The 24,361-nt window shown below is 33.7% G+C and overlaps 3 protein-coding genes, 1 long non-coding RNA gene and 1 pseudogene across 6 annotated transcripts; 3 read left to right on the top strand and 2 right to left on the bottom strand.

Annotated features, from left to right (window-relative positions):
* The first annotated feature begins 235 nt into the window (after positions 1-235).
* On the top strand, positions 236-1,648 carry LOC139785141 (protein brunelleschi-like). Its single transcript, XM_071724285.1, has 4 exons — positions 236-734; positions 816-1,036; positions 1,128-1,475; positions 1,590-1,648. Exons 1-3 carry the CDS (start codon positions 583-585, stop codon positions 1,157-1,159), a joined length of 405 nt encoding a protein of 134 aa, XP_071580386.1. The 5' UTR covers positions 236-582; the 3' UTR covers positions 1,160-1,475; positions 1,590-1,648.
* LOC139785143 (uncharacterized) lies at positions 1,159-10,020 on the top strand (annotated as a pseudogene).
* A 132-nt stretch (positions 10,021-10,152) lies between these two features.
* On the top strand, positions 10,153-18,696 carry LOC139785139 (uncharacterized). 2 transcript variants are annotated; one of them, XM_071724282.1, is made up of 10 exons: positions 14,852-15,359; positions 15,446-15,653; positions 15,816-15,940; positions 16,016-16,220; positions 16,307-16,511; positions 16,582-16,710; positions 16,781-16,864; positions 17,166-17,284; positions 17,526-17,739; positions 18,047-18,696. In XM_071724282.1, the coding sequence occupies exons 3-10, from the start codon at positions 15,915-15,917 to the stop codon at positions 18,184-18,186; spliced, it is 1,122 nt and encodes a 373-aa protein (XP_071580383.1). In that variant the 5' UTR covers positions 14,852-15,359; positions 15,446-15,653; positions 15,816-15,914; the 3' UTR covers positions 18,187-18,696. The 2 variants fall into 2 exon arrangements, with proteins under 2 accessions (XP_071580384.1, XP_071580383.1); XM_071724283.1 differs by lacking the exons at positions 14,852-15,359; positions 15,446-15,653; positions 15,816-15,940; positions 16,016-16,220 and adding an exon at positions 10,153-10,868.
* LOC139785140 (uncharacterized) lies at positions 11,610-14,408 on the bottom strand. The gene is made up of 8 exons (XM_071724284.1): positions 13,856-14,408; positions 13,564-13,769; positions 13,281-13,401; positions 13,067-13,205; positions 12,785-12,839; positions 12,331-12,587; positions 11,841-12,021; positions 11,610-11,740 (listed from the first exon to the last, which is right to left on the bottom strand). Exons 3-8 carry the CDS (start codon positions 13,319-13,321, stop codon positions 11,736-11,738), a joined length of 678 nt encoding a protein of 225 aa, XP_071580385.1. The 5' UTR covers positions 13,322-13,401; positions 13,564-13,769; positions 13,856-14,408; the 3' UTR covers positions 11,610-11,735.
* Positions 18,697-20,127: 1,431 nt separating the features above from the next.
* On the bottom strand, positions 20,128-22,437 carry LOC139785142 (uncharacterized). 2 transcript variants are annotated; one of them, XR_011721837.1, is made up of 5 exons: positions 22,287-22,437; positions 21,917-22,142; positions 21,502-21,838; positions 21,231-21,400; positions 20,128-21,164 (listed from the first exon to the last, which is right to left on the bottom strand). It is a non-coding gene; the product is annotated as an uncharacterized lncRNA (long non-coding RNA). The 2 variants fall into 2 exon arrangements; XR_011721836.1 differs by lacking the exon at positions 22,287-22,437 and having other exon boundaries at positions 20,130-21,164; positions 21,917-22,205.
* Between the last annotated feature and the right edge of the window lie 1,924 nt (positions 22,438-24,361).

Here is a 24,361-nt window from a genome sequence, read left to right as displayed (position 1 = left end):
GCGTCGATTAAGCCTAAGTTCAACGAAATCGGTGAGGAGGCCACTATTCTTCAGATTTACCACATTTAATAATAGTTATTTGTGTAACAAGTGAGGTAAGATGGAAATTGCGGGTGCGGAGTGGACGCACGAGCCGAAGGCGAGTGCGATCACCCGCACCTGCAATTTTCAACCTACCGCACGTGTTACATACCCTATTTTATATTACAAGTGCGTGGAAAGTGGCCTATTACGCGCGTAAAACGTGCATACCTAGATGTTTTATTATCACCATCAATAAAAGTGTAATATCATTGAAGATAAACTTTTTCCAACAGATTATTTGTGGGTGGAAGGAGATATCTGTGAGGTGTCAATGCTGCTCATAAATCCTTTACCATTTGAATTGCACGTGTCTAACATAAGACTTTTGACAAACGGTGTAGTATTTGAATCGATACCAGAAAGTATTAGCCTGCCTGCTGAGTCTGGTCCGATTGCGGTTACGTTAGCAGGCAGACCCAAGGAAGTTGTGGTGATTTAGAAATACTCGGATTCAGCACGCATACATTAGGAGTTAAATCTAACTGTAGAGTGAGATACATGGAGGGTATGTTACATCCTCAATATACGGTCGAAGTCATTCCAGCCTTACCAAGATATGATGTCGCAACTAGTTTGCCTCAAACTGCTAGTTTCAGTTCCGGCGACAATATAATTAGCAGTGCGAGTATATTTCTCTATGGCGGTGAGAGGTTTGTGTCTACTGTTAGCATTAACAAAATGTTTTCCCTCAATATTATTTTCGTGTAAAATGGTTTCGCTTACATTTGCAGCGCCGAGTGTACCGTGACGATAACGAACGCCGGTCAAGTTCCTACTGAAATGGTCGATTTATCAGTACAGTCCACTCTGGATGCTGTAACTGAGAGTAAAATTTTCAAATGGAGCGATGAGAATCTAATGACGCAATTGCCTTTACAACCTGGCAGCAGTGCGAGTCTTACTTTATATCTGTATGCAGCGACGGATTTTATAGCGACTTCGATTAGAAATGGTAATATAATCGTTAATTATATTATTATGCTAACATAATTTTGAAATTTTATTAATTTTTCCTCTTTGCTAAATTTACAATTTATTTTCAGATGTCACTGTCATAGTCAACCAAGTAGTTTAATGTCACATTCAGCCCACAGTTCTTTACCATCTAGGCTTAGTTCTCCGTCTCATACGAAAAGACAATCCGAGCTGACCTCTTCCTTCAGATCGGGAATAAGTTCGCACTCCGGCTACTCTTCTTTAGCAAGCACGCGTTTGTCGAAACTTGCGGTACCTTTGCAGACGTCTAATATTATCGAAGGTCAATTGAGGATAAAATATTCAGGAGGTGAAGACTTGGTAACTGGATACTGCAGAATTTCATCTGTTTTTATAACCATTGAGATGCTACCCAGTGTGCAGATTACTAATTGGGATGTGTTGCCGGCTGAAACGTAAGTCACGAAAACGGAAATATTTCGTAAAATAGTATTTATTTATACAATTTGTATTTCATATGTTATCGCACATATTTTATCTATAAAAATTCTTTCGCTAACAATTTTTAGACCATTGCAATTTTATCTCGTACTGGACGTGACAAACATGACAAACATGATATAATTATCTATTTTTAAGGTTGTCCATTGGCGAGTTTTGTCGTAAGGCCCACCCCCGCCGTCTTATTTTTTGAGGGTCTAAGTTATCGATTTTTCCAGTGACGCATCCATTTTTTTTATTATTGTCGATTTCTCTTTTATTAGGGCTCTGGGTTCTTAGTTTATCTTGCGACCCTGTTTTCAGTACCGACAGACAAATGCATTCCATCTAATCTTAATTGCAGTTTTATTGCAAACAGAAACTTCCGCCACGTGCTCTTACAAGATTTCCAGAAGCACGTTTTAGACTTCGCAATTTTGAGCTAGTCGCGTGATGCAATAAAGATCCTAAGCAAACTCCGTCTGGGATTAAGGCCCCCTTTGGCGTGTCATGTCGCCGTGTTTTATAGTAGTGGGCCAGACAAAATTGACAAAGCGTAGTCGTATATGCTTTGTCTGTTTGGATTTTGTCGTCTGGAAGTTTTTTCTCGATTTCTCGATCTCGTTTAGCAAACATAAAGAAAAAATAGGAATAGATAGCGAGTACAACAGACGCTATAACGACGATTTACAACTCCGGCGACGAGACCGCGGCCTCGTACCTCCATAGTTTTTAACACAACTATTATTTTTTAACAAAAAATTTTTTTTTATTTCTTAAAATGTATGATAAAATAATATGATACCCTAAAATGTATGATACCCTAAAAGTTTGAAAAAGATCCGTCGCATTGATTCTTAAAAAAAATTCCAAAAGTTACCTTACTTTTTAGCGTGTACGAGACTCCCCCCTTAAGCAATTCTCGGTACCCTAAAAATCAAGTCAATTGAAAATCTTATCATAGAACAGTATCTATATGCTCCTTTCAGAATTATCTTTAATATTATTGTTACATGTAAAGCTTCTTACTCTCTTTTGAGGGATTTCTTTTAAACCAGGATTTCTAATGCTGCCTCTCTGAAGATATTTTTCATATATTACAACACGCTGTTTCTTCTTTTCTATTCTTTCGTTAAATAAATCCATTTTGGCTTTTTTCCTACATAGTGATTTTTCTGTATCTTTGTCTTCTTCTGATGCAGAGGTAGATGTTGAATTATTAGAGATTGATATTAGAGATATTAGAGATTATTATAGTGTTTTGAAAAGCTCTCGAGATTAGCTACAGGAATATGCATTGAAAAATAGGGGTTTTCATTTAAGAAATTAAAGGTGTCGTTCACGTGAGCTTTAAACAACCATCCAAGGTCAAACAAATAACACCATCTTATGTACCCCTTTAAACCATACAACTTTTGTCTGAAATATTTTTCTCTAAAATGTTGCGTTTACGAATAAATCGGGTGATACGGGTGGTCTGAGACACCCTTAATCTACATGCTAGTTTTCTTATTTATATCTATTTATTTCAGACTGTAATATCCAATGTACTGAATAATGCAAAGGAAATACTAAAAATGTTGGTGACAATGACTGGTTATATGACAAACACTATCTCTATGTGTCAAGAGCTTGTTGCTTTCAATACTACTGTGAGACTGTCATCTGCTTCAGCTGGAAGTAAGGAATATGTCGATAATGAAATATATTAAACTTCAAAAATTTTCCATTTTTATTTTTTTTTCATGATTTATGTATTGTCTGCGTCATTATTTGTAATGTCTAGTCTTTACATTGGAATATATTTCAGGGAAAGAATCGACCAATAGATTGTCAACAAAATCAGCAGCTAAAGGTGTTGTGAAGCCTGTGGTGGGTGGGCATACTATTACTAAGCCCACGATTAATTTAAGCCGGATTAATATGGAAAGTATTAATAATATATCGAGACTAAGTGATATACAAGAAGTAACTTCACCTAATAGAAGCCAGGAAATGAATGAGACTAGATCGCCAATTATGCCTACCTCTTAGATATGTATGTATATATTTATTTTGTATTATTATCTCTCATACATATACACAGAATGTTTCTTAAAGAGCGCCGATTAGCTACATAGCGCTATTTTTTAATCAAAAATTGAGTCGAAAAGTCCCGAATTATTTTTTTTCTATAATACTAGATATATCCTATAATCTATAATAAAGGACGGTGCTGATTAGATTGATTTACTCAATAATTACTGCTTTATTAAGCGTTATAGAAAAAAAATGCTTCAGAACTTTTCGATTCAATTTTTGATAGGGAATGGCGCTATGTAATTAGTGGGTGCTCTTTAAAAAACATCCTACATATGTAAAATTTGTGAAACATTTGTATACTTATTTATATATTTCTTTGTAAACAATACACAATTGTTTTAGGAAAATGGTCGTACGTGCAGACTGCCAGAAAGACTTACAATTTCTTCGCTCAGAGTTAATGGTATGGTATATCACAAATAGTAATTTAATTACTTAAGCATGATACGTTGGTCGATGAATTAAGGGGGGAACCTGAATTAGAACGCTTAAAAAAAGCATAATTTTTGTAATTTTTTTTCTTGGCTCCAATAAAACGAATCTTTTCGAAACTTTTGGGGTGTTTTATCACACATTTGGACATTAACAAAAAAAATTTTTTATACAAAAATATTGATTTTTAGTATTAAATGTTTAGCAATATCTACAACTACGTTTTTCGAATTCTCGTACAAGATAGAGAAAAATCTATTTGACTAATCGACTTGATCCAAGATTTTTTAGTTACTAATTGCATTCTCTTCTATGTGAACCTAACAAAATTTTTTAATATCGAAAATTAAACTAATTGTGAGACTTTGAAAAAAAAGTTACGATTTTCGCCAAAAATGTTCAACTTAATTGTTTAAAAAAAAGTTGTTGAATTTAATTTTTTTATAAATCTCTTAGGTTCACATAAAAGAGAATGCAATTATGTAACTAAAAAATCTTGGTCGATTAGTCAAATAGATTTTTCTCTATCTTGTACGAGAATTCGAAAAACGTGGTTGTAGATATTGCTGAACATTTAATACTAAAAATCAATATTTTTGTATAAAAAATTTTTTTTGTTAATGTCAAAATGTGTGATAAAACACCCCAAAAGTTTCGAAAAGATTCGTTTTATTGGAGCCGAGAAAAAAAACGTTGCAAGAAAACGTTGCATCTGTGCCTGAATTTATCCCCCCTTACTGTCGACAAAGACGTAGTTCTACGGAAAAATTAACCCCGCCACCGCCATTCCCGGAAAATTCTACCCCTGTTTCATATATAATTCTTTAAAATTCGGTTTATTAACAAATAAGTAGTTCGCGGAAAACGTTGCAAGAAAACGTTGCATCTGTGCCTGAATTTACCCCCCCTTACTGTCGACAGAGACGTAGTTCTACGTCAAAAATTGCAAAAATTGTGCTTTTTTTAGCGTTCTAATTCAGGTTCCCCCCTTAATATAATCTTTAACTAACATTTAGATACATTTACAGTGGCAGACAAACAAAGATTAAGAAGAAGAAGGAGAAGTCACCATTCAAGATTGTAGTATCTTTTTCGCGATCGCGAAATAGATGGTCCGAAATAGATGAAACTCCAACAACTACGGGACATATTAATGTAAGTGATACAATAAAACTTCAGGATAATATTACTAAATTATTGCAGTACTCTCCAATTTTTTGGAGAGTTGCTTCATCCATGTAATGTAAAAAAATGTCTAATATGTCTAATAAGGGTATCAACTCTTGCCTTACCTTTTAGATATTACATATATTTAAACTGTTATTGCATTACTATTTTCCCGTAGGTAATTGGCACCAGGATTGATATTGAAACTCAAGAGAGTAATGATGATACACCTCCCGATCTATCAGACAGAGTAAACGTAACATCGCAGGTATCGATTAACTCGAATGAGGAAGATGAAACACACGTGGACACATCGAAAAAAGACCTTGATGGGCAAATAAGTAATAAGGTCTCTAATAAAGATATTAGTAGGAATTTGAGTGTAGCGGAAAACTGTAACTCAAGACCGTCACAAAATAATACTAAAATTTAGGAGGAAGATCCACTGGAAGGCCCGAGCTGGCTGTTTAACAATACTATGCCGTCGCGAGATAACGAGCTAGAGGAACTCGATTCTGTTGACGATTCTGACGTTAACAATAATACATCACAAGGTGTATGATGATTCGAGCGTCACAGAAAGCAACATAAAAGAGACATCGAATTTAAACGAATCTATGAGCGATATGCAAACTTCAGAGAGAGATGCAGCGCCCATTACCGAGCGTTCCAAATCATATCTGCCCGAGAAAGATGCGGATGGTAGTATTTGCGAGATACTGCCGGTAGAGACTGTGTCCAACCATGAAAAAAGTTTAGATAACGTAGAAGACAGTAACGCGGATGATACAATGAAATTCGCGAGTTTCGTGACGCTGAGACGAGGGCACTCCGAGGTGCCGGAAGAGACGGAAGACTTTATGTTAATGTTGCGTCCATCCACACAAAATATGCAATTTAATATCAACGAGCTGCGATTGCCCACTTTGGAGGAATCCGTGATAAATGATTCCGCTGTAGTAACGAAATTGACACCGAAGTCATTGCCGCGATACCAAGAGTTACGAATAATATTCCGGTGGCACCTGTGTCGAGTTTGAACGACTCCAATAATAATAATATCACGTGAAAACTGCCATTAATTGTAATTGACGATCACAAGAGAACGTCGATACCGCAAAAGACGAAGAATTCCAATTACTGCGTTCGGTAATGCAAATCTGAGATGTAGGCCAGTCATATTAGAGTAATTTAGGGGGTTAACCTTCCAATTACTCTTTTCAGGTTGCAACCACCATGAATCGCTTTGATTTAAGGTGCTGTAAGTGGGATTAATTTTGCTTCGCATAATTAATGCGCATTAAAAAGTTATTAACAATATTATCAACAAAAAACGCAATTTTTTTTATTTTTTCTCAAATATCTCGAAAACTAAGCAAGATAGGGTAACTAACTACACGTACTTTTTTTGTAGAGCGTAAAATTATCTACAATAATGATCTGAACAACATTTATCGTCAAGTCAGTCGTTTAGCTTGCACGCGCCGTCAAAGTCCGAGACTCGGATCTCGAAAACCCTCGATTTCATCGTTTTTTTGATGTTGCGTCGGTGATTTTTTTCAGTCATTTAAAATGGAATTAAAAATTCCCAAAAAATCACACATCATCTGAGAACTACAAAGAATACTTTTCAGGGTATAACCGATTTTTTAGAACCTTTTTCTTTAGTTTGTAGCTATGTAAGCAAAAAATTTTGATTTTTTGGACTACTCTTAGTTTTAAAATCACCGACGCAACATCAAAAAAACGATGAAATCGAGGGTTTTCGGGATCCGAGTCTCGGACTTTGACGGCGCGTGCAAGCTAAACGACTGACTTGACGATAAATGTTGTTCAGATCATTATTGTAGATAATTTTACGCTCTACAAAAAAGGTACGTATAGTTAGTTACCCTACCTTGCTTAGTTTTCGAGATATTTGAGAAAAAATAAAAAAAATCGCGTTTTTTGTTGATAATATTGTTAATAACTTTTTAATGCGCATTAATTATGCGAAGCAAAATTAATCCCACTTACAGCACCTTAAATCAAAGCGATTCATGGTGGTTGCAACCTGAAAAGAGTGATTGAAAGGTTCGATGTCTAATATGACTGGCCTAATTAATACCGCTCGAAAACCGAGTATTTAGAGAGAATAGGGTGATATGCTGTACGAAATGTCGCAGTTCCAGTTTATCTAAAATATTTTTCGAATAATTCTGAACATACTAAAGCATTTTATAAAGAGTTCCCGACACTAGCAATGTTGTATGATTTTTTTATAAATTAATACCGCCCGAAAGCCGAGTATTTAGAGAGAATAGGGTGATATGCTGTACGAAATGTCGCAGTTCCGGTTTATCTAAAATATTGTTCGAATAGTTCTGAACATACTAAAGCATTTTATAAAGAGTTCCCGACACTAGCAATGTTGTATGATTTTTTTATAAATTAATACCGCCCGAAAGCCGAGTATTTAGAGAGAATAGGGTGATATGCTGTACGAAATGTCGCAGTTCCGGTTTATCTAAAATATTTTTCGAATAGTTCTGAACATACTAAAGCATTTTCTAAAGAGTTTCCGACACTAGCAATGATGTATGATTTATTTTATAAATTAATACCGCCCGAAAGCCGAGTATTTAGAGAGAATAGGGTGATATGCTGTACGAAATGTCGCAGTTCCGGTTTATCTAAAATATTTTTCGAATAGTTCTGAACATACTAAAGCATTTTCTAAAGAGTTCCCGACACTAGCAATGATGTATGATTTTTTTATAAATTAATACCGCCCGAAAGCCGAGTATTTAGAGAGAATAGGGTGATATGCTGTACGAAATGTCGCAGTTCCGGTTTATCTAAAATATTTTTCGAATAGTTCTGAACATACTAAAGCATTTTTTAAAGAGTTCCCGACACTAGTAATGTTGTATGATTTTTTGTATAAATTATTACCGCCCGAAAGCCGAGTATTTAGAGAGAATAGGGTGATACGCTGTACGAAATGTCGCAGTTCCGCTTTATCTAAAATATTTTTCGAATAGTTCTGAACATACTAAAGCATTTTATAAAGAGTTCCCGACACTAGCAATGTTGTATGATTTTTTTTTAAATTAATACCGCCCGAAAGCCGAGTATTTAGAGAGAAAAGGGTGATATGTTGTACGAAATGTCGCAGTTCCGGTTTATCTAAAATATTGTTCGAATAGTTCTGAGCGTACTGAAGCATTTTCTACAGAGTATCCGACACTAGCAATGTTGTATAATTTTTTTATAAATTAATACCGCCCGAAAGCCGATCGTATTTAGAGAGAATAGGGTGATATGCTGTACGAAATGTCGCAGTTCCGGTTTATCTAAAATACATTTCGAATAGTTCTGAACATACTAAAGCATTTTCTAAAGAGTTCCCGACACTGGCATGTTGTATGATTGTTTAAAAAGTTTAACCGCTCGGCTTTCGAGCGGTATTAATTTATAAGAAAATCATACAACATTGCTAGTGTCGGGAACTCTTTAGAAAATGCTTTTGTATGTTCAGAACTATTCGAAAAATATTTTAGATACACCGGAACTGCGACATTTCGTACAGCATATCACCCTATTCTCTCTAAATACTCGGTTTTCGAGCGGTATTAATTTTTTAAACAATCATACAACATTGCCGGTGTCGGGAACTCTTTAGAAAATGCTTTAGTATGTTCAGAACTATTCGAAAAATATTTTAGATAAACCGGAACTCCGAGATTTCAAAAAACTAGCAGATAATTTTTTCAATGGACTTTTTTTTGGCAAAATCAACAGAACTATTACTAAAAAGTATCAGGAACTATAGAACTCGACTGCATGCGACAAGAACTCTTTTTTATTTTTGATCTGCTAGAAAATGATCTGCTACGGGAAGTTAGCAGATCATTTTTTTGATCGACTGTTTTTGGGGTAAAATCACCAGAACTATTACTAACAAGTATCAGGAACTATAGAACTCGACTGCATGCGACAAGAACTCCCTTTTATTTTTGATCTGCTGGAAACTGATATCCCTACTAAAAATTATCGCGGGAGAATACGTATGACAACATATATGTGATCCTGCATGTAATCTCATATGAATGCTCTGATGAATTCGCGCACAGTTTCATGTATGCGATCTCACATGACATTTCGTACCAAAATCTCATTTCAACTTCACATGATATCTTTTATGAGACCTCATATATATATGACCCTCATATGAGATCTCTTATGTGATCTCATTAATCATTTTATATAAAAAAAATTTTATTTTATTCAATTAATGAAAACATTGCCAAGTGTAATTATATTAAATTAGAGAATACTTAAATTTTTTTAAAAAGTTAATTTTTTATTAAAGGAAAAACATAAAAATTACAATTTATATTTAAATCATAATATATAATACAATTCTTATAATATAATACAATATAATACCTAATGGGAAACAAAACCATTTTTAAAGTAGAAACTAGCCAGTGTAGTATAAATAGGTAGATAATTGCTAGTTTCCAGCGATAAAATGGCTATATTTGACCTCAAACTATTAAAAATGGTTTAATTTTTACAAGAAAAAGAAAATATAAAAAGAACTTAATAATGATAAATATTAGGCAGCGTTGCTATATAACATTCTTCAAGTATTTCAATAAAAACACAAACTTGTACAATTTGTTTAGTTTGTATAGCTATGGTTTCATTTCCAATATTACGTACCATACTTAGAAAGTTACAGATTCTATTTGAAGTATTAACAATATTACAGAGTGTGATTTCTTTATTATTTTCATTGTCAACTAAAAAATCAAGTATGCGAATAAAGGTATTATCAGTTAATATTGCAAAGCTGTTGTCAGAGCGCTTATTGTTTTGTTTCGATGACACAAGACAACCATCTATAATAGCTCTCTGATAAGCTAATGTACATTTTGCAGACATTCCAAAATTTTGTGCAATATTTTCATCTATAAATTTTCCACCTCCCAGGTAAGTTATGGATGATACTTTACAACTTTTCTTAATTCTTTTCACTGTTAGCTGTTCACAATAATTTATCACTAACGGAGATGCATGTGGATATATGCGATGACGCAAAGTGTGTAAAGTTTGTTGCATATGGACATAGCGAACAATCTGTAGATTTACACCTTTTGCACAATGGATAGCTTGTAGTATATCCTTATTCGCGGATTCGAATGGAAAAGTTGAATGAGACCAAAGTGGCCCCCAATTTAATACGCTTTCAGAAATGTGAATAAGCTGATGTATATTGAACGTCATAGCTTTCTTTGAAAATAATTCTTGTGTTAAAAATACGAACTTGTGTAAGTCTTCATCTGCTTTATTAAGTTCATCAAGACTTATGTCACATTTCAAAAGCGTGTACAAGCTTTCAACAAATAAACTCCAGTACTTCACAAAGCGTTGCGGTAAAGCGTATCGGAATAAAGGCAAACTGTAATATAAAATAAAGTTCTCCCACTCTTTAGCTTTCCAGTCACTGATATCGGCAAAGGATCTACTTAATCGGCCTAGTTGGTGAGGAACCTTTACATTTAGTAAAATTTTATTTAGTTCTTCTATTTTTGATGTTGGCAACAATTCTAAAAATTTATTTGTTATCTGCTTTCCAACACCAGCAAGACAGCAGTGCATATAATCTGGCACGAATCCTTTACAAACATCAAAATAAGGTAAGTTTATGAGAGGAGAAATAGACTTTAATCCATATACATCGGCACATTCTTTATCAGCAATTTCCATCATAAATTTTATCATATTCTTCATATTTCTCTCTTCTACAGTATGTTCAAGAATAGGATACCTATTACTTCCTTCGTACCACTCGCCTGGGTGTAAGCACCAGTTGCAACCGTACTTCCCATTGAATAATGTAACTCCTTGCATGGGAGCCCTTGCAACTGAATCCACACAACAAATTAGAGAGTATACTTTAATCAAACGTTCTTCATTGTTTATTCTACATGTTATGCCTTGATTTGCTAATTTAGTCATCATTTCTGTAAATGGATGTAAAAAAGCGGTCATTTCGGGTTTATTTCGTCCGAACCATATACCACAGGTGATTATCCTATTCAATTTTGTTTGAATAGGTATTTCATTTAGCTGTAAATATATGGGCCAAATCGAGTAATTCGAACTCTCAAATCTCGGTGCCCCGTCGGTATTAAATATGGTTGTGACGTAATTATGTTTATCACTTTCAGGTAATTTTTTTATAAATGACTTGTACATATTTCCATCAAAAATGTTTCTTATTTTTCCATTGAATGTCCTTAATTTAATAACGTTGTCATAATATTCAGCGTTTTCTTCCAATAGAATTTTAATATTTTCCGTAGGATCAATCATTACAAAAATATTTGATGACGATGGATTTTCTAAATTAATGGTTTCGGAACATACATCACAAATTACGCAAGAATCTACATCATTTATTTTGCCAATATATTTACAGCAGTTGGGACAAATTCCATGAAATTCTATTTTATCTTTCGGATTTAAAATATTATCGACTATCCATCGTGCATCGGGTAATATTAATCTTGAAAAGATAAGATTGATCTGTTGCAGCATACTTATAATTTCATTTAATGATAATTTATATTTTAAACTGTATTCGATAATCATTAAAAATATTTCACCTCGTGATTTGTTTACAGGTATTTCAATATCACTCAGAAATTCTTCATGTGACATAAACTCTTGTAAAGTGCGTGTTCGACATATATCATGTTGATGGTCATTTTTGTCGTCTGTTAAATCATTAAATATAACCAATAAATCCGAATCCCATTCTGAAACTTGATCTCCTGTATAAATCATCTGCAATATTTAATGGAAAAGTTAATAAATTATTTCACAAATTATAATGTAAAATAACATGCACAAATGAATGTAATATATATTAAATTAAGTACCATCGGTACTTAATCCTTATATAAATATTTTAAAACATTATTATCTTGGTATATATTATCAAAAAGTATTAGTAGCATTAAGCAAAATTAATATGTCCAAAATGAACATAAAATAAATAAATCTAACAATTATCAGTTTAATAAAATACAAAACTGAAGGATAGTAAACACTTTATGAGTATTTATCGGCGACTATTTGGAACTGCAATATTACCTTGTTCTCAGGATCGCTGGCGACGTTTATATCATTCCCCTTTATATTTTCTATGTTTAACACGTCATCGAAATCAATTGCGTCCTGCTGTATATTATTTGTATCCTCTGTTATTAATTTTTCGCAAATTTTGAATGCTTCAGCTTCTATTGTTCCAGCACCTCTTTCCGTGCAAACATTTTGCGCTTCATTAACGTCGATTGAAGTATCCGCTATTTCATTCATGTTTTCCATAATAGCCTCTTGCATTGTAAAGGCTATAATACACAAAATGCATAGCGTAGCATAAGCATAGCACAAGACCGCTGGACCAATGAGCATCCAGCATAATGTCGCCATATTAATTTACGTAAGATGCTCATTGGTCCAGCGGTCTTATGCTATGCTTATGCGACGTTATGCATTTTGTGTGTGACGGCCTTAACAGTATCTTCATGTGATTTGTTAATGTTACCCATATCCATATTTTCAGCAACGTATTGAACGTCCTCGATACTATCTTTACAAGTCTAAAAAATATAAGAATAGTGTATACATAAACACACTTACAGATCCAATCACATTATTATTATTTATCTAACCTATATTAATTTTCATTATCAAATATTTATTGTAAGTTTATATTTAAAAAAAATGATTAAAAGTGACTTGTCTTACAATGTATAGTCCAAATATTGCATAAACTGCATGCATAAATTATTTGAAATAAAAATTCTTTAAAATATAAGATACTTACAAGTCTATTTGGCCGTACTTTAGGTTTAAAATTCAATCTTCTCATGATTCTGGGACTTACATCTTCAACTCTGCACGACCGCAAATAATATTTATAACTTCGTGGAAATCTTTTTGCCATTGTGCGATTTCTTTGTAATCTGTAAAATATTACGTGTGAGAATACAACATATGTAATATTTTTAATACATCCAATTTGCACTATACACTTTTACCTTGGTTTTTCGTTTTGGTGTTCCATTTCTATTTGCTTCATTTGCAACTGTTGCAATGCATCACTGCGACGAATTTTCAAAAATTTGTAGCGTCCTTCTTTATTTAATAAATCTTCTTTACCTTAAAAAAGTAAATGTTTACTACTAATTAATCAAAATACATTGTTAGTAATTTTTTTGCTTTGTTAAAGTATATCAAAAATATCTTTCTGAAATGTTCAAATTTTAAGTTGTATAATTACTTAACATATTTTATCAATAGTAAATAAATGCGAATACTTACTTCCAACACATAAGACTTCACCTGGTGATAAGGGGGAATTATGTTCATCGTCATTACTGTGTTTATGTATTATATGGTTGGTTGGTACAGTTTTCACAATCAAAATGTTCAATGTCACTAATAGGCACAATTAATACTTTTCTCCTTTCATCAGAATAGAAACGTACCGCAGCATGGAGCGTTTCAATTGTATTTGAAGACACAATCTGTTAATGAAAAATGTTAGCATTTTTTTTTAAATTTCTATAGCACACAATATGCAAAAACCCTATAGGTTAGGTTATATACTTACGGATTTAATGTATTTTCTGAATTTTCGTTCCGAACTATCGGCGCGCGATCGGCGCGAAGTTGTCGCCGCGGGCGGTGCACTCGCGCCAAAATTCGAGGTCGCCAGGTGTCCCGGGGAACTCGGGACACACACACGCACAGGAGGGGGCGGAGGGGACGCGCGAATCACGACGCGGCCTATCTCTTCGCCGGCTTCCCTCGCGAGGACGATTCTCCGCTCCTCGTGGAATATCTGTCGCGCCGCGAGCCCGCGGACCGTCGTTCGAAATTGAGGATCGCGGGGGGCAGCGGGCGGGCGTCGGCGACGACAACGACGACGACGTTGGTGCGCGCCAACGGCGTGACGGGCGGCCCCGGGTACACTCCCGACACGGCCGACGATGACCCAAATGAGACACTACACACTCGCGGAGACGACGGCGATGACCGTGGAGACGTCGCGCGTTGCGTGCGCCGCCGTTCACCACCGTTCGCTTACGCAATTAAGGCCAGAACACGCAAGAGTGTGAGGACTGATGCGCGTGACTGCGCGAGAATACGCCCGCACTGAGCAACCGGCACTGACCAGCACCAGCCGGGATGCGCCGCCGGCAAGGCTGCGCAGCCGCAAGGGCTTAAGCTGGCCACACACACTTTTTCGTAACAGTTAACAGTAGGATTTCGACCAATTGCGTTGCTCGATTTGGGAACGTACGGCCGTACGTGCCACGTGGCATTAGTGTGCGTGGCTATGGCCCCGGACACACACTTTTTCGTAACAGTAACAGTAGGATTTCGACCAATTGCGTTGCTTGATTCGGGAACGTACGGCCGTACGTTCCCAAATCGAGCGACGCAATTGGTCGAAATCCTACTGTTAACTGTTACGAAAAAGTGTGTGTGGCCAGCTTAAGCCCTTGCGGCTGCGCAGCCTTGCCGGCGGCGCATCCCGGCTGGTGCTGGTCAGTGCCGGTTGCTCAGTGCGGGCGTATTCTCGCGCAGTCACGCGCATCAGTTCTCACACTCTTGCGTGTTCTGGCCTTAATTGCGTAAGCGAACGGTGGTGAACGGCGGCGCACGCAACGCGCGACGTCTCCACGGTCATCGCCGTCGTCTCCGCGAGTGTGTAGTGTCTCATTTGGGTCATCGTCGGCCGTGTCGGGAGTGTACCCGGGGCCGCCCGTCACGCCGTTGGCGCGCACCAACGTCGTCGTCGTTGTCGTCGCCGACGCCCGCCCGCTGCCCCCCGCGATCCTCAATTTCGAACGACGGTCCGCGGGCTCGCGGCGCGACAGATATTCCACGAGGAGCGGAGAATCGTCCTCGCGAGGGAAGCCGGCGAAGAGATAGGCCGCGTCGTGATTCGCGCGTCCCCTCCGCCCCCTCCTGTGCGTGTGTGTGTCCCGAGTTCCCCGGGACACCTGGCGACCTCGAATTTTGGCGCGAGTGCACCGCCCGCGGCGACAACTTCGCGCCGATCGCGCGCCGATAGTTCGGAACGAAAATTCAGAAAATACATTAAATCCGTAAGTATATAACCTAACCTATAGGGTTTTTGCATATTGTGTGCTATAGAAATTAAAAAAAAAATGCTAACATTTTTCATTAACAGATTATGTCTTCAAATACAATGGAAACACTCCATGCTGCGGTACGTTTTTATTCCGATGAAAGGAGAAAGGTATTAATTGTGCCTATTAGTGACATTAAAGATTTTGATCATGAAAACTGTACCAACCAACCCTATTACATAAAGCGGCACAATAATGACGATGAACATAATTCCTTCTTGTCACCAGGTGAAGTCTTATGTGTTGGAAGTAAGTATTCGCATTTATTTATTATTAATAGAATATGTTAAGTAATTATACAACGTAAAATTTGAACATTTAAAAAAGATATTTTTGATATATTTTAACAAATTAAGGAAATTAATAACAATATATTTGGAATAATTAGTAGTAAACATAAACTTTTTCAAGGTAAAGAAGATTTATTAAATAAAGAAAGACGCTTCAAATTTTCAAAAAAGCGTCGCAGTGATGCATTGCAACAGTTGCAAATGAAGCAAATAGAAAGGGATGGAACACCAAAACGAAAAACCAAGGTAAAAGTTTATAGTACAAATTTGAGGTATTAAAAATATTACATATTTTGCATTCTCATACGTAATATATTACAGATCACGAAGAAAACTGCAAAAATTGGGAAAAATGAAAAATGGGCAAAATGAATTGAAGAAGTTTCTCAAAAACAGAAAATACTTATGTACAAAAAATAACAATAACGAAGATACGGATCTCTCCAATCTATCCTCATCCGAGCCCAATACATCGTACAGTACGCATAGTACGTCGGACACCGATTCAGAAGTAGACATGTCACCAGTAATTTGATCAAGCTTTATTACCATCATTATTATACTTTGTATTTTGTATAATAATTATACATATTTTGTAAAAATTTTTTACAGATTACAAAAGAAAAGTTGCGGCAGTCGAGAAAAATATATTCATCTCCTGGCAGCAAACAGGAAGATCCTGACAAAAATGAGGTAGCTTGCACTCGGCAATCATCTCAATTAACAGGCACACCAGAAGAACTTCAACCGCCTGAAGACAGAAATGAAACTCGCGGCAACCAAAATCGGTCATTAAGAGCATCACCAAATAGACCAAGTAATTATGTCAATAGCAAATATATTGATTCGTAATTGTAATAAAAAACTAAAATAATATTTTTGTACAGAGAGTGGTTGCACTCGGCAGTCATCTCAATTAGCAGGCACACCAGAAGATCTTCAACCGCCTGAAGACAGAAATGAAACTCGCGGCAACCAAAATCAGTCATCATTAAGAGCATCACCAAATAGACCAAGTAATTATGTCAATAACAAATATATTGATTCGTAATTGTAATAAAAAACTAAAATAATATTTCTGTACAGAGAGGACAGAGAATGTTAATGGTAACACTCCAAAGCGCACAACCAGCATAAGAAGAAAAACACTGTATCGCCTAAAAAATAGAGGTATAATTTATATTCTAAAATTAATTTTTAATTTTAAATACTAATTTATATGTTTTTATTAGTATTAAATGCGCGCTTTAATAACACGTAAATTTAAAATGATATAACAAAATATAAGTAAATGTAAGTAGTGTTTGTTGGTTTTAAAGTATAATTGTTGCAAAACATTTTTCTCATATTTTCTCATTATTATTATTTAACGTTGAATTTTTTTTCATTCTTGACAATTTACAACACTTAGTTCATTTTCATTTTATTGCTTTATCTGAAAACTATCTATTTAGTAATATTATTTCTTTAGATGAACCAAGTGACTCTGATGAAGAATATGCGGATGTGTATAACAATAGACTTCAACCCGAAACAAGAGAATCAGTAGATAATGAGGGAAGAGAATTATATGACATCGAAGGCGATGAGGTATAGTTATTTCAACTTTTTTCATATAAGTATTAACGTCAATAAGTAGTATATATTTTACAGTATTGTACATTGAGTAATTATCCTTAAAGTATTAAAAGAAAAAAATAAATTAATTTAAAAATAAATAATATAGAAAATATTTTTTGATATTTACTTGACTAGAAATATGTATTTAATCTGGTCTTTAAAAACTCAGTACAAAAAATTTTTTTTATGAATTATTGTATTAAATTTTCAGATATATATCGGCTATGGACGAACAATTCAATTAGCATTCTGGGAATACATGAGGCATCGTGGTCATTGGAAATTCCTGAGAGAATTATTGGAAATTTTCTGGACGAAAGAAAATTTAGTAAATCGGTGCTTCAAAAAATCAAGGATAACTACTGCGATAGAAAATAGATCTCCTAGAAAACGTTTCACGCCGACGAAATATAAACTTTTACGTCGTACGTATGCTATAATTGTTTATAATTGAAACAAGAAACTAATTATTGACCATTTAAAGACCAGATTAAATACATATTTCTAGTCAAATAAATATTAAAAAATATTTTTTATATTATTTATTTTTAATTTATTTTAAATAATTCATTTTTTAATATTAAATCATATTTAAAAAAAAGATAAATTAATTTATTTTAAATTAATTTATTTTTTTTCTTTTAATAGTTTTTAGAGTAATTACTGGATGTATCATGTTGTAAAATATATACTACTTATTGACGTTATTAACACTGTTTTTCTTTTATATAGGAATATTCAAAGACTATCTCAATGAGATGTATGGAAATGCTTCCAAAAAGAAGAAAATTCTACAAAATATGAACAAGCACATCGGTTACAAAATTCGAGATCTACGCAAACTGAACTATGAAAAAGTTAAAAATATTTAATATTATGTATTCATTCCAACTTATTAATATATTTAAATGCGCGTCAGTAGTACAATTCATCACCAAAGATATATAATTATTCATATCCAAATATATTCTAGTATTAAAAGTTAATAATTGAGTAGGCGATATTTCAAGTAGAGTGTTTTGTAAGATTTACATTTTTTTATTTTTTATTGGAATCTGGACATGACCATGACTATTTTTTTTATATTAAACATCAGGGTACTCCGATGATTTGAATTCTATTGTAAAGTTAATAATTTAGAGATTTATTAGGATTAAGAAATTAACTAGAATTAAGAAAAAAATATAGGCGCGTCACTATCGTTTTGTGACGAAAACACTGTGATGAACTTGTAGATTGTAATTGTATACGGGAATATACAGAGAGAGATATACATATATACATACGCGCGCAAATATGTAAAATGTATTACATAAGAATTTAAATATAAATTGTAATTTCTGTTTTACCTTGAATAAAATATTAACTTTTTTAAAATTTAAGTATTCTCTAATTTAATATAATTACACTTGGCAATGTTTTTATTAATTGTAATTAAAATAAATTTTTTTTAATATAAAATAGTTAATGAGATCACATATGAGATCTCATATGAGGGTCATATATATATGAGGTCTCGTAAAAGATATCATGTGGAGTTAAAATGAGATTTTGGTACGAAATGTCATGTGAGATCGCATACACGAAACTGTGCACGAATTCATCAGAGCATTCATATGAGATTACATGCAGGATCACATATATGTTGTCATACGTATTCTCCCGCGATATTTTTTAGCAGGGATGCCAACTTCACAGACATAAATTTTATCCCATGGGGCGTATTTACGCCGACGTAATGATCAATAAGCCAATCACAAGACCCCTTGAGCATCCATTTTGAAAATAAGCTTTGTAAAGCAACACTGTGATTGGCTTATTAATTATTACGCTGCTTAAATACGCTCCATGGGACAGCCGATGTTTGTGCTGGCGTAACGAAAACGAGCTTAAAGCCTGTGAATTAGCCAAGCTTAATACGCCATACGCCAGTACGCTATATGCTAGCTCCATGGGACTTCACCTTTACTGTCCTGTATTAGATTAGAATGTGGTACTACTAATTGTGGTACCGCTTGCAAACAAGAAGGTGCCGTGCTTAATGAAAGATAAAAACAATGGTGCGATCATGACGGAATTCGTCGGGCTCAGAGCGAAGATGTACGCGTTATTACTTATATATTCCATGTTATAGCTTTGGTGTGATCAAAGAAACCAAGCTAGAACGCGGGCAGCAAAGGGTAAAGCACAAAAAAAACTTACTGGCAATATCGGGGAACCAATTCAGCTTAAAGATTCTGATTTAAAAATATTATCAATTATTGGAGGTGATTCATCTGTGGGTTTACCTGTAAAGGAAGTAAAATTAAAAATTAATTAATTGTTTAATTTCTTTTATAACTTATTTAAAGTCAAATACATGTTAATACAAAGTATTTTTTGTGAAAAACAGTATAATATCTAACATAGTTAAATGTGATATAGCTGCAATAAGTAATTGTAAGTAAAGTACTATTAGTCTCTTAAACTTTAATATAGTAATAGATTAGTAACATTAGTATAAACGTTATTTTATTGAGGTATTCTGTGATTAAGTCAAGTCTAACCATACTTTTATTTATTTATTTATGTTAAAAGTTAAAACTTAACTACTTATATGCAAAAAGAGGCACAAACTTGTTAGATTAACATGTAATTTTCAATAAGAAGCTTAAGGCATATACGTGTTATTTCTTGTTTTATTAAATACTAAGATTTAAGAATATCTAGTCATTAAGAGGAAAAGGTGCTAAGATTTCTAATAAGACAAAATAAGTTGTTTTTAACAAAAAAATTAATGATTGAGTAGTTATTATATTTTCATTAATTAGTATTACATTTGTACTACTGAGTTTATAATAAAATATATTAATATTTAATGTATGTGTAGTTTTTTTATCATATACAACTTGCAAATTTAGTTACATTCCGTTCTTACATTTAATGTATACATAAAACTAATCAATTAATAATCACAATTGAACGCTCACACATTCTTTAGTTTAATATATCATTTAATAATTAATTTAATATATCATTTCCATACTATGTAAGTCGTATCTCGACTTATATACTTTATCTCGTATGTTCCTTGTATTTTCAGTTTTCAAGATTTAACAATCATTTTATATTACATTTACATTTGTACTTTTGTTTATAACTAACCTTTGCAATTTTGCTTATAACTAAAATACTTAATTAATGTTTAACTAACCTTATATACTACATAATTTTATATCGGAAGAATGTTCATAATTTCGATTCGTTTCAACAGAGCTACATTATTTTCTTGTTCTTCATTAACGTTTACAATAAAATTATCCTGTGCTTTTATGTCCCTCCATTCTATCTCATCTACAAATTCTTCAGGTAAATCTTGATTTAAAATACATATATTATGCAAAATACATGCAGAAATAATTAATAAAGAAATTAAATCTAATCTAACCGTTTCTAGGTATTTTAATCGTCTGAATCGACCTTTAAGTAAACCGAATGCATTCTCTATTACTACACGACACTGTGATAGCTTGTAATTAAATTTTTTGTCTATTACTTAATCTATCAATATTTTTAAAGCCAACCAGAAGACATGTAGATAACTTATAGGCTAGATCTTCTATTATATGGCTATCTTCATAAAAATCAATTGATAAGTTCTTTATCCTTTCACATAAATCGGATTTTCTGAACAATCGCATGTCATAAATGGATCCTGGCTCTCCTGTATAAACATCTAGGAACATTTTTTTACTATCACATACACCTTGTAATAGAACAGAATGATAATTTTTTCTATTGCAGTAAGAATTTGGATGCTTTTTCGGTTTTAATATGCGAATATGTGTTTCATCGATAGCTCCGATAATTCCTGAAACAAGATTAAGAATGAAAATTTAGAGAATTATGTATAATAAAAAATTTAAAATTTACCTACTAGGAAATCCATTAATTTGTTGGAATTCTCTCATTATTTTCAAGGCACGTTCCCTATTTGGCCATGATATAATTTTATATCTTAAATTAACCTTTAATAGAATTTTATAAGTTCTATACAGTACATCTCAGCAAGTGCTTTTGCTAATGCCAAAACGATCGGCCACTGATCTAAAAAATAACAAAATATATGTTTTTTGCTCTCAATTACATGTATATAAGATAATAAATTTTTTTTATCACTCTTATGGCAGTTTACGAGTATAACTTACCGGAAAGATTCAATGTTTGACAAACACCAAAGTGTAATCGTTAATTGTTTATCCATTGGAAGTGGTTTATTTCCAACATGAATAATATTATCGTTTTGGATGCTACACATTTTATTAATAATGCTTCAAAAGTATTCGGCGTTATTCGGAAATGCATTTTGAAAGTTTCATCAGAAAAGCGAGGTACAGTTTCTTCTGCATACTGAGAAACTTTTGGAATATTTAAAGTTTCGTTTTCATCATCGCTATCAAGGAAAAAAATATCTCGAGCAAAACTTAAAATAAAATACATGCCGTGATCTTCCATATAGTCATATAACCTCAATCAATCACAACCCTAAAATGAATTAAGTGAGTGAAAAAACGGTATGGCCAAAATCTAATTATAATTAAATATAAAACTCATGAAACTCACGTGAAAAATGTACAAGTTTTATTTTAGCAGAAATCGAATTGAATAGGAATCAGCTCTAAACAGCTCTGAATCATTCGGCATTAAGTTTAGTGCTCGGTTTGCTCGAAGATCACGTGACTCAAACTCGACATCTGCTCGCTCGCATTAGGCCAGTCATATTAGACATCGAACCTTCCAATTACTCTTTTCAGGTTGCAACCACCATGAATCGCTTTGATTTAAGGTGCTGTAAGTGGGATTAATTTTGCTTCGCATAATTAATGCGCATTAAAAAGTAATTAACAATATTATCAACAAAAAACGCGATTTTTTTTATTTTTTCTTAAATATCTCGAAAACTAAGCAAGATAGGGTAACTAACTATACGTACCTTTTTTGTAGAGCGTAAAATTATCTACAATAATGATCTGAACAACATTTATCGTCAAGTCAGTCGTTTAGCTTGCACGCGCCGTCAAAGTCCGAGACTCGGATCCCGAAAACCCTCGATTTCATCGTTTTTTTGATGTTGCGTCGGTGATTTTAAAACTAAGAGTAGTCTAAAAAAAAAAAATTTTTTGCTTACATAGCTACAAACTAAAGAAAAAGGTTCTAAAAAATCGGTTATACCCTGAAAAGTATTCTTTGTAGTTCTCAGATGATGTGTGATTTTTTGGGAATTTTTAATTCCATTTTAAATGACTGAAAAAAATCACCGACGCAACATCAAAAAAACGATGAAATCGAGGGTTTTCGAGATCCGAGTCTCGGACTTTGACGGCGCGTGCAAGCTAAACGACTGACTTGACGATAAATGTTGTTCAGATCATTATTGTAGATAATTTTACGCTCTACAAAAAAAGTACGTGTAGTTAGTTACCCTATCTTGCTTAGTTTTCGAGATATTTGAGAAAAAATAAAAAATATTGCGTTTTTTGTTGATAATATTGTTAATAACTTTTTAATGCGCATTAATTATGCGAAGCAAAATTAATCCCACTTACAGCACCTTAAATCAAAGCGATTCATGGTGGTTGCAACCTGAAAAGAGTAATTGGAAGGTTAACCCCCTAAATTACTCTAATATGACTGGCCTAAATTGTTTAAACAATCATACAACATTGCCAGTGTCGGGAACTCTTTAGAAAATGCTTTAGTATGTTCAGAACTATTCGAAAAATATTTTAGATAAACCGGAACTGCGACATTTCGTACAGCATATCACCCTATTCTCTCTAAATACTCGGCTTTCGGGCGGTATTAATTTATAAAAAAATTATACAACATTGCTAGTGTCGGGAACTCTGTAGAAAATGCTTCAGTACGCTCAGAACTATTCAAAAAATATTTTAGATAAACCGGAACTGCGACATTTCGTACAGCATATCACCCTATTCTCTCTAAATACTCGGCTTTCAGGAGGTATTAATTTATAAAAAAATTATACAACATTGCTAGTGTCGGGAACTCTGTAGAAAATGCTTTAGTACGCTCAGAACTATTTGAAAAATATTTTAAATAAACCGGAACTGTTACATTTCGTACAGCATATCACTCTTTTCTCTCTAAGTACTCGGTTTTTGAGCGGTATTAATTTTTTAAACAATTATACAACATTGCTAGTGTCGGGAACTCTTTAGAAAATGCTTCAGTATGCTCAGAACTGTTCGAAAAATATTTTAAATAAACCGGAACTCCGAGATTTCGAAAAACTAGCAGATAATTTTTTCAATGGACTTTTTTTTGGCAAAATCACCAGAACTATTACTAAAAAGTATCAGGAACTATAGAACTCGACTGCATGCGACAAGAACTCCCTTTTATTTTTGATCTGCTAGAAAATGATATGCCAACTTCACAGACATATATTCAGCGCAATTTTTAACACATACATTCATACATGAAGCAATATTCCATATGCGTGTACGTGGGTGTGTATCATTGTAGCATAAACGCCGAAACGCTTCAAAAACCAGCGTAACATCTCAAACATCTGTGCTACACACTACCTGATAAGCTACGGGAATATTATTTGGACTTATCAGAATATAAAGCAAAATGTAATAAATGTGATATAATAATATTTTATGTAAAAGATTTCAACCTTTTAAAACGACATTTAAAGAGTAAACATAAGTAAGTATACATTCAACAATTTATCAAAATAACAAGGGTTATAAAATAAATGTAATAATAAAACAATCAACAGCTAAAGGAAATTGAGCGACAAAGGTTTTTATCATCAGACATTCATGTAACAATTATTTGCAATTTTAATTCTAAATGTGCTTATTCAATTGTGATAATAATAATCTTTCAATTATTTTACATGTAATTTGGAATAATAAATTTAAATCGCTCATATTCACATTTCTTTTTATTACTTATACATATTCAATTTTTATAGACAATAGATCAATATAATACATACAAGTTAAAAAATTCAATATTGTAGCGGAATATTTA

This window comes from Temnothorax nylanderi, unplaced genomic scaffold (genome assembly GCF_030848795.1).
Source record: "Temnothorax nylanderi isolate EJ_2023f unplaced genomic scaffold, tnyl_v1.0 TNYL_tig0743_pilon, whole genome shotgun sequence".
NCBI classification, from domain to species: domain Eukaryota; kingdom Metazoa; phylum Arthropoda; class Insecta; order Hymenoptera; family Formicidae; genus Temnothorax; species Temnothorax nylanderi.
Note: the sequence above shows the minus strand (reverse complement) of the source record. Positions and strands in the feature narration are given on the sequence as shown.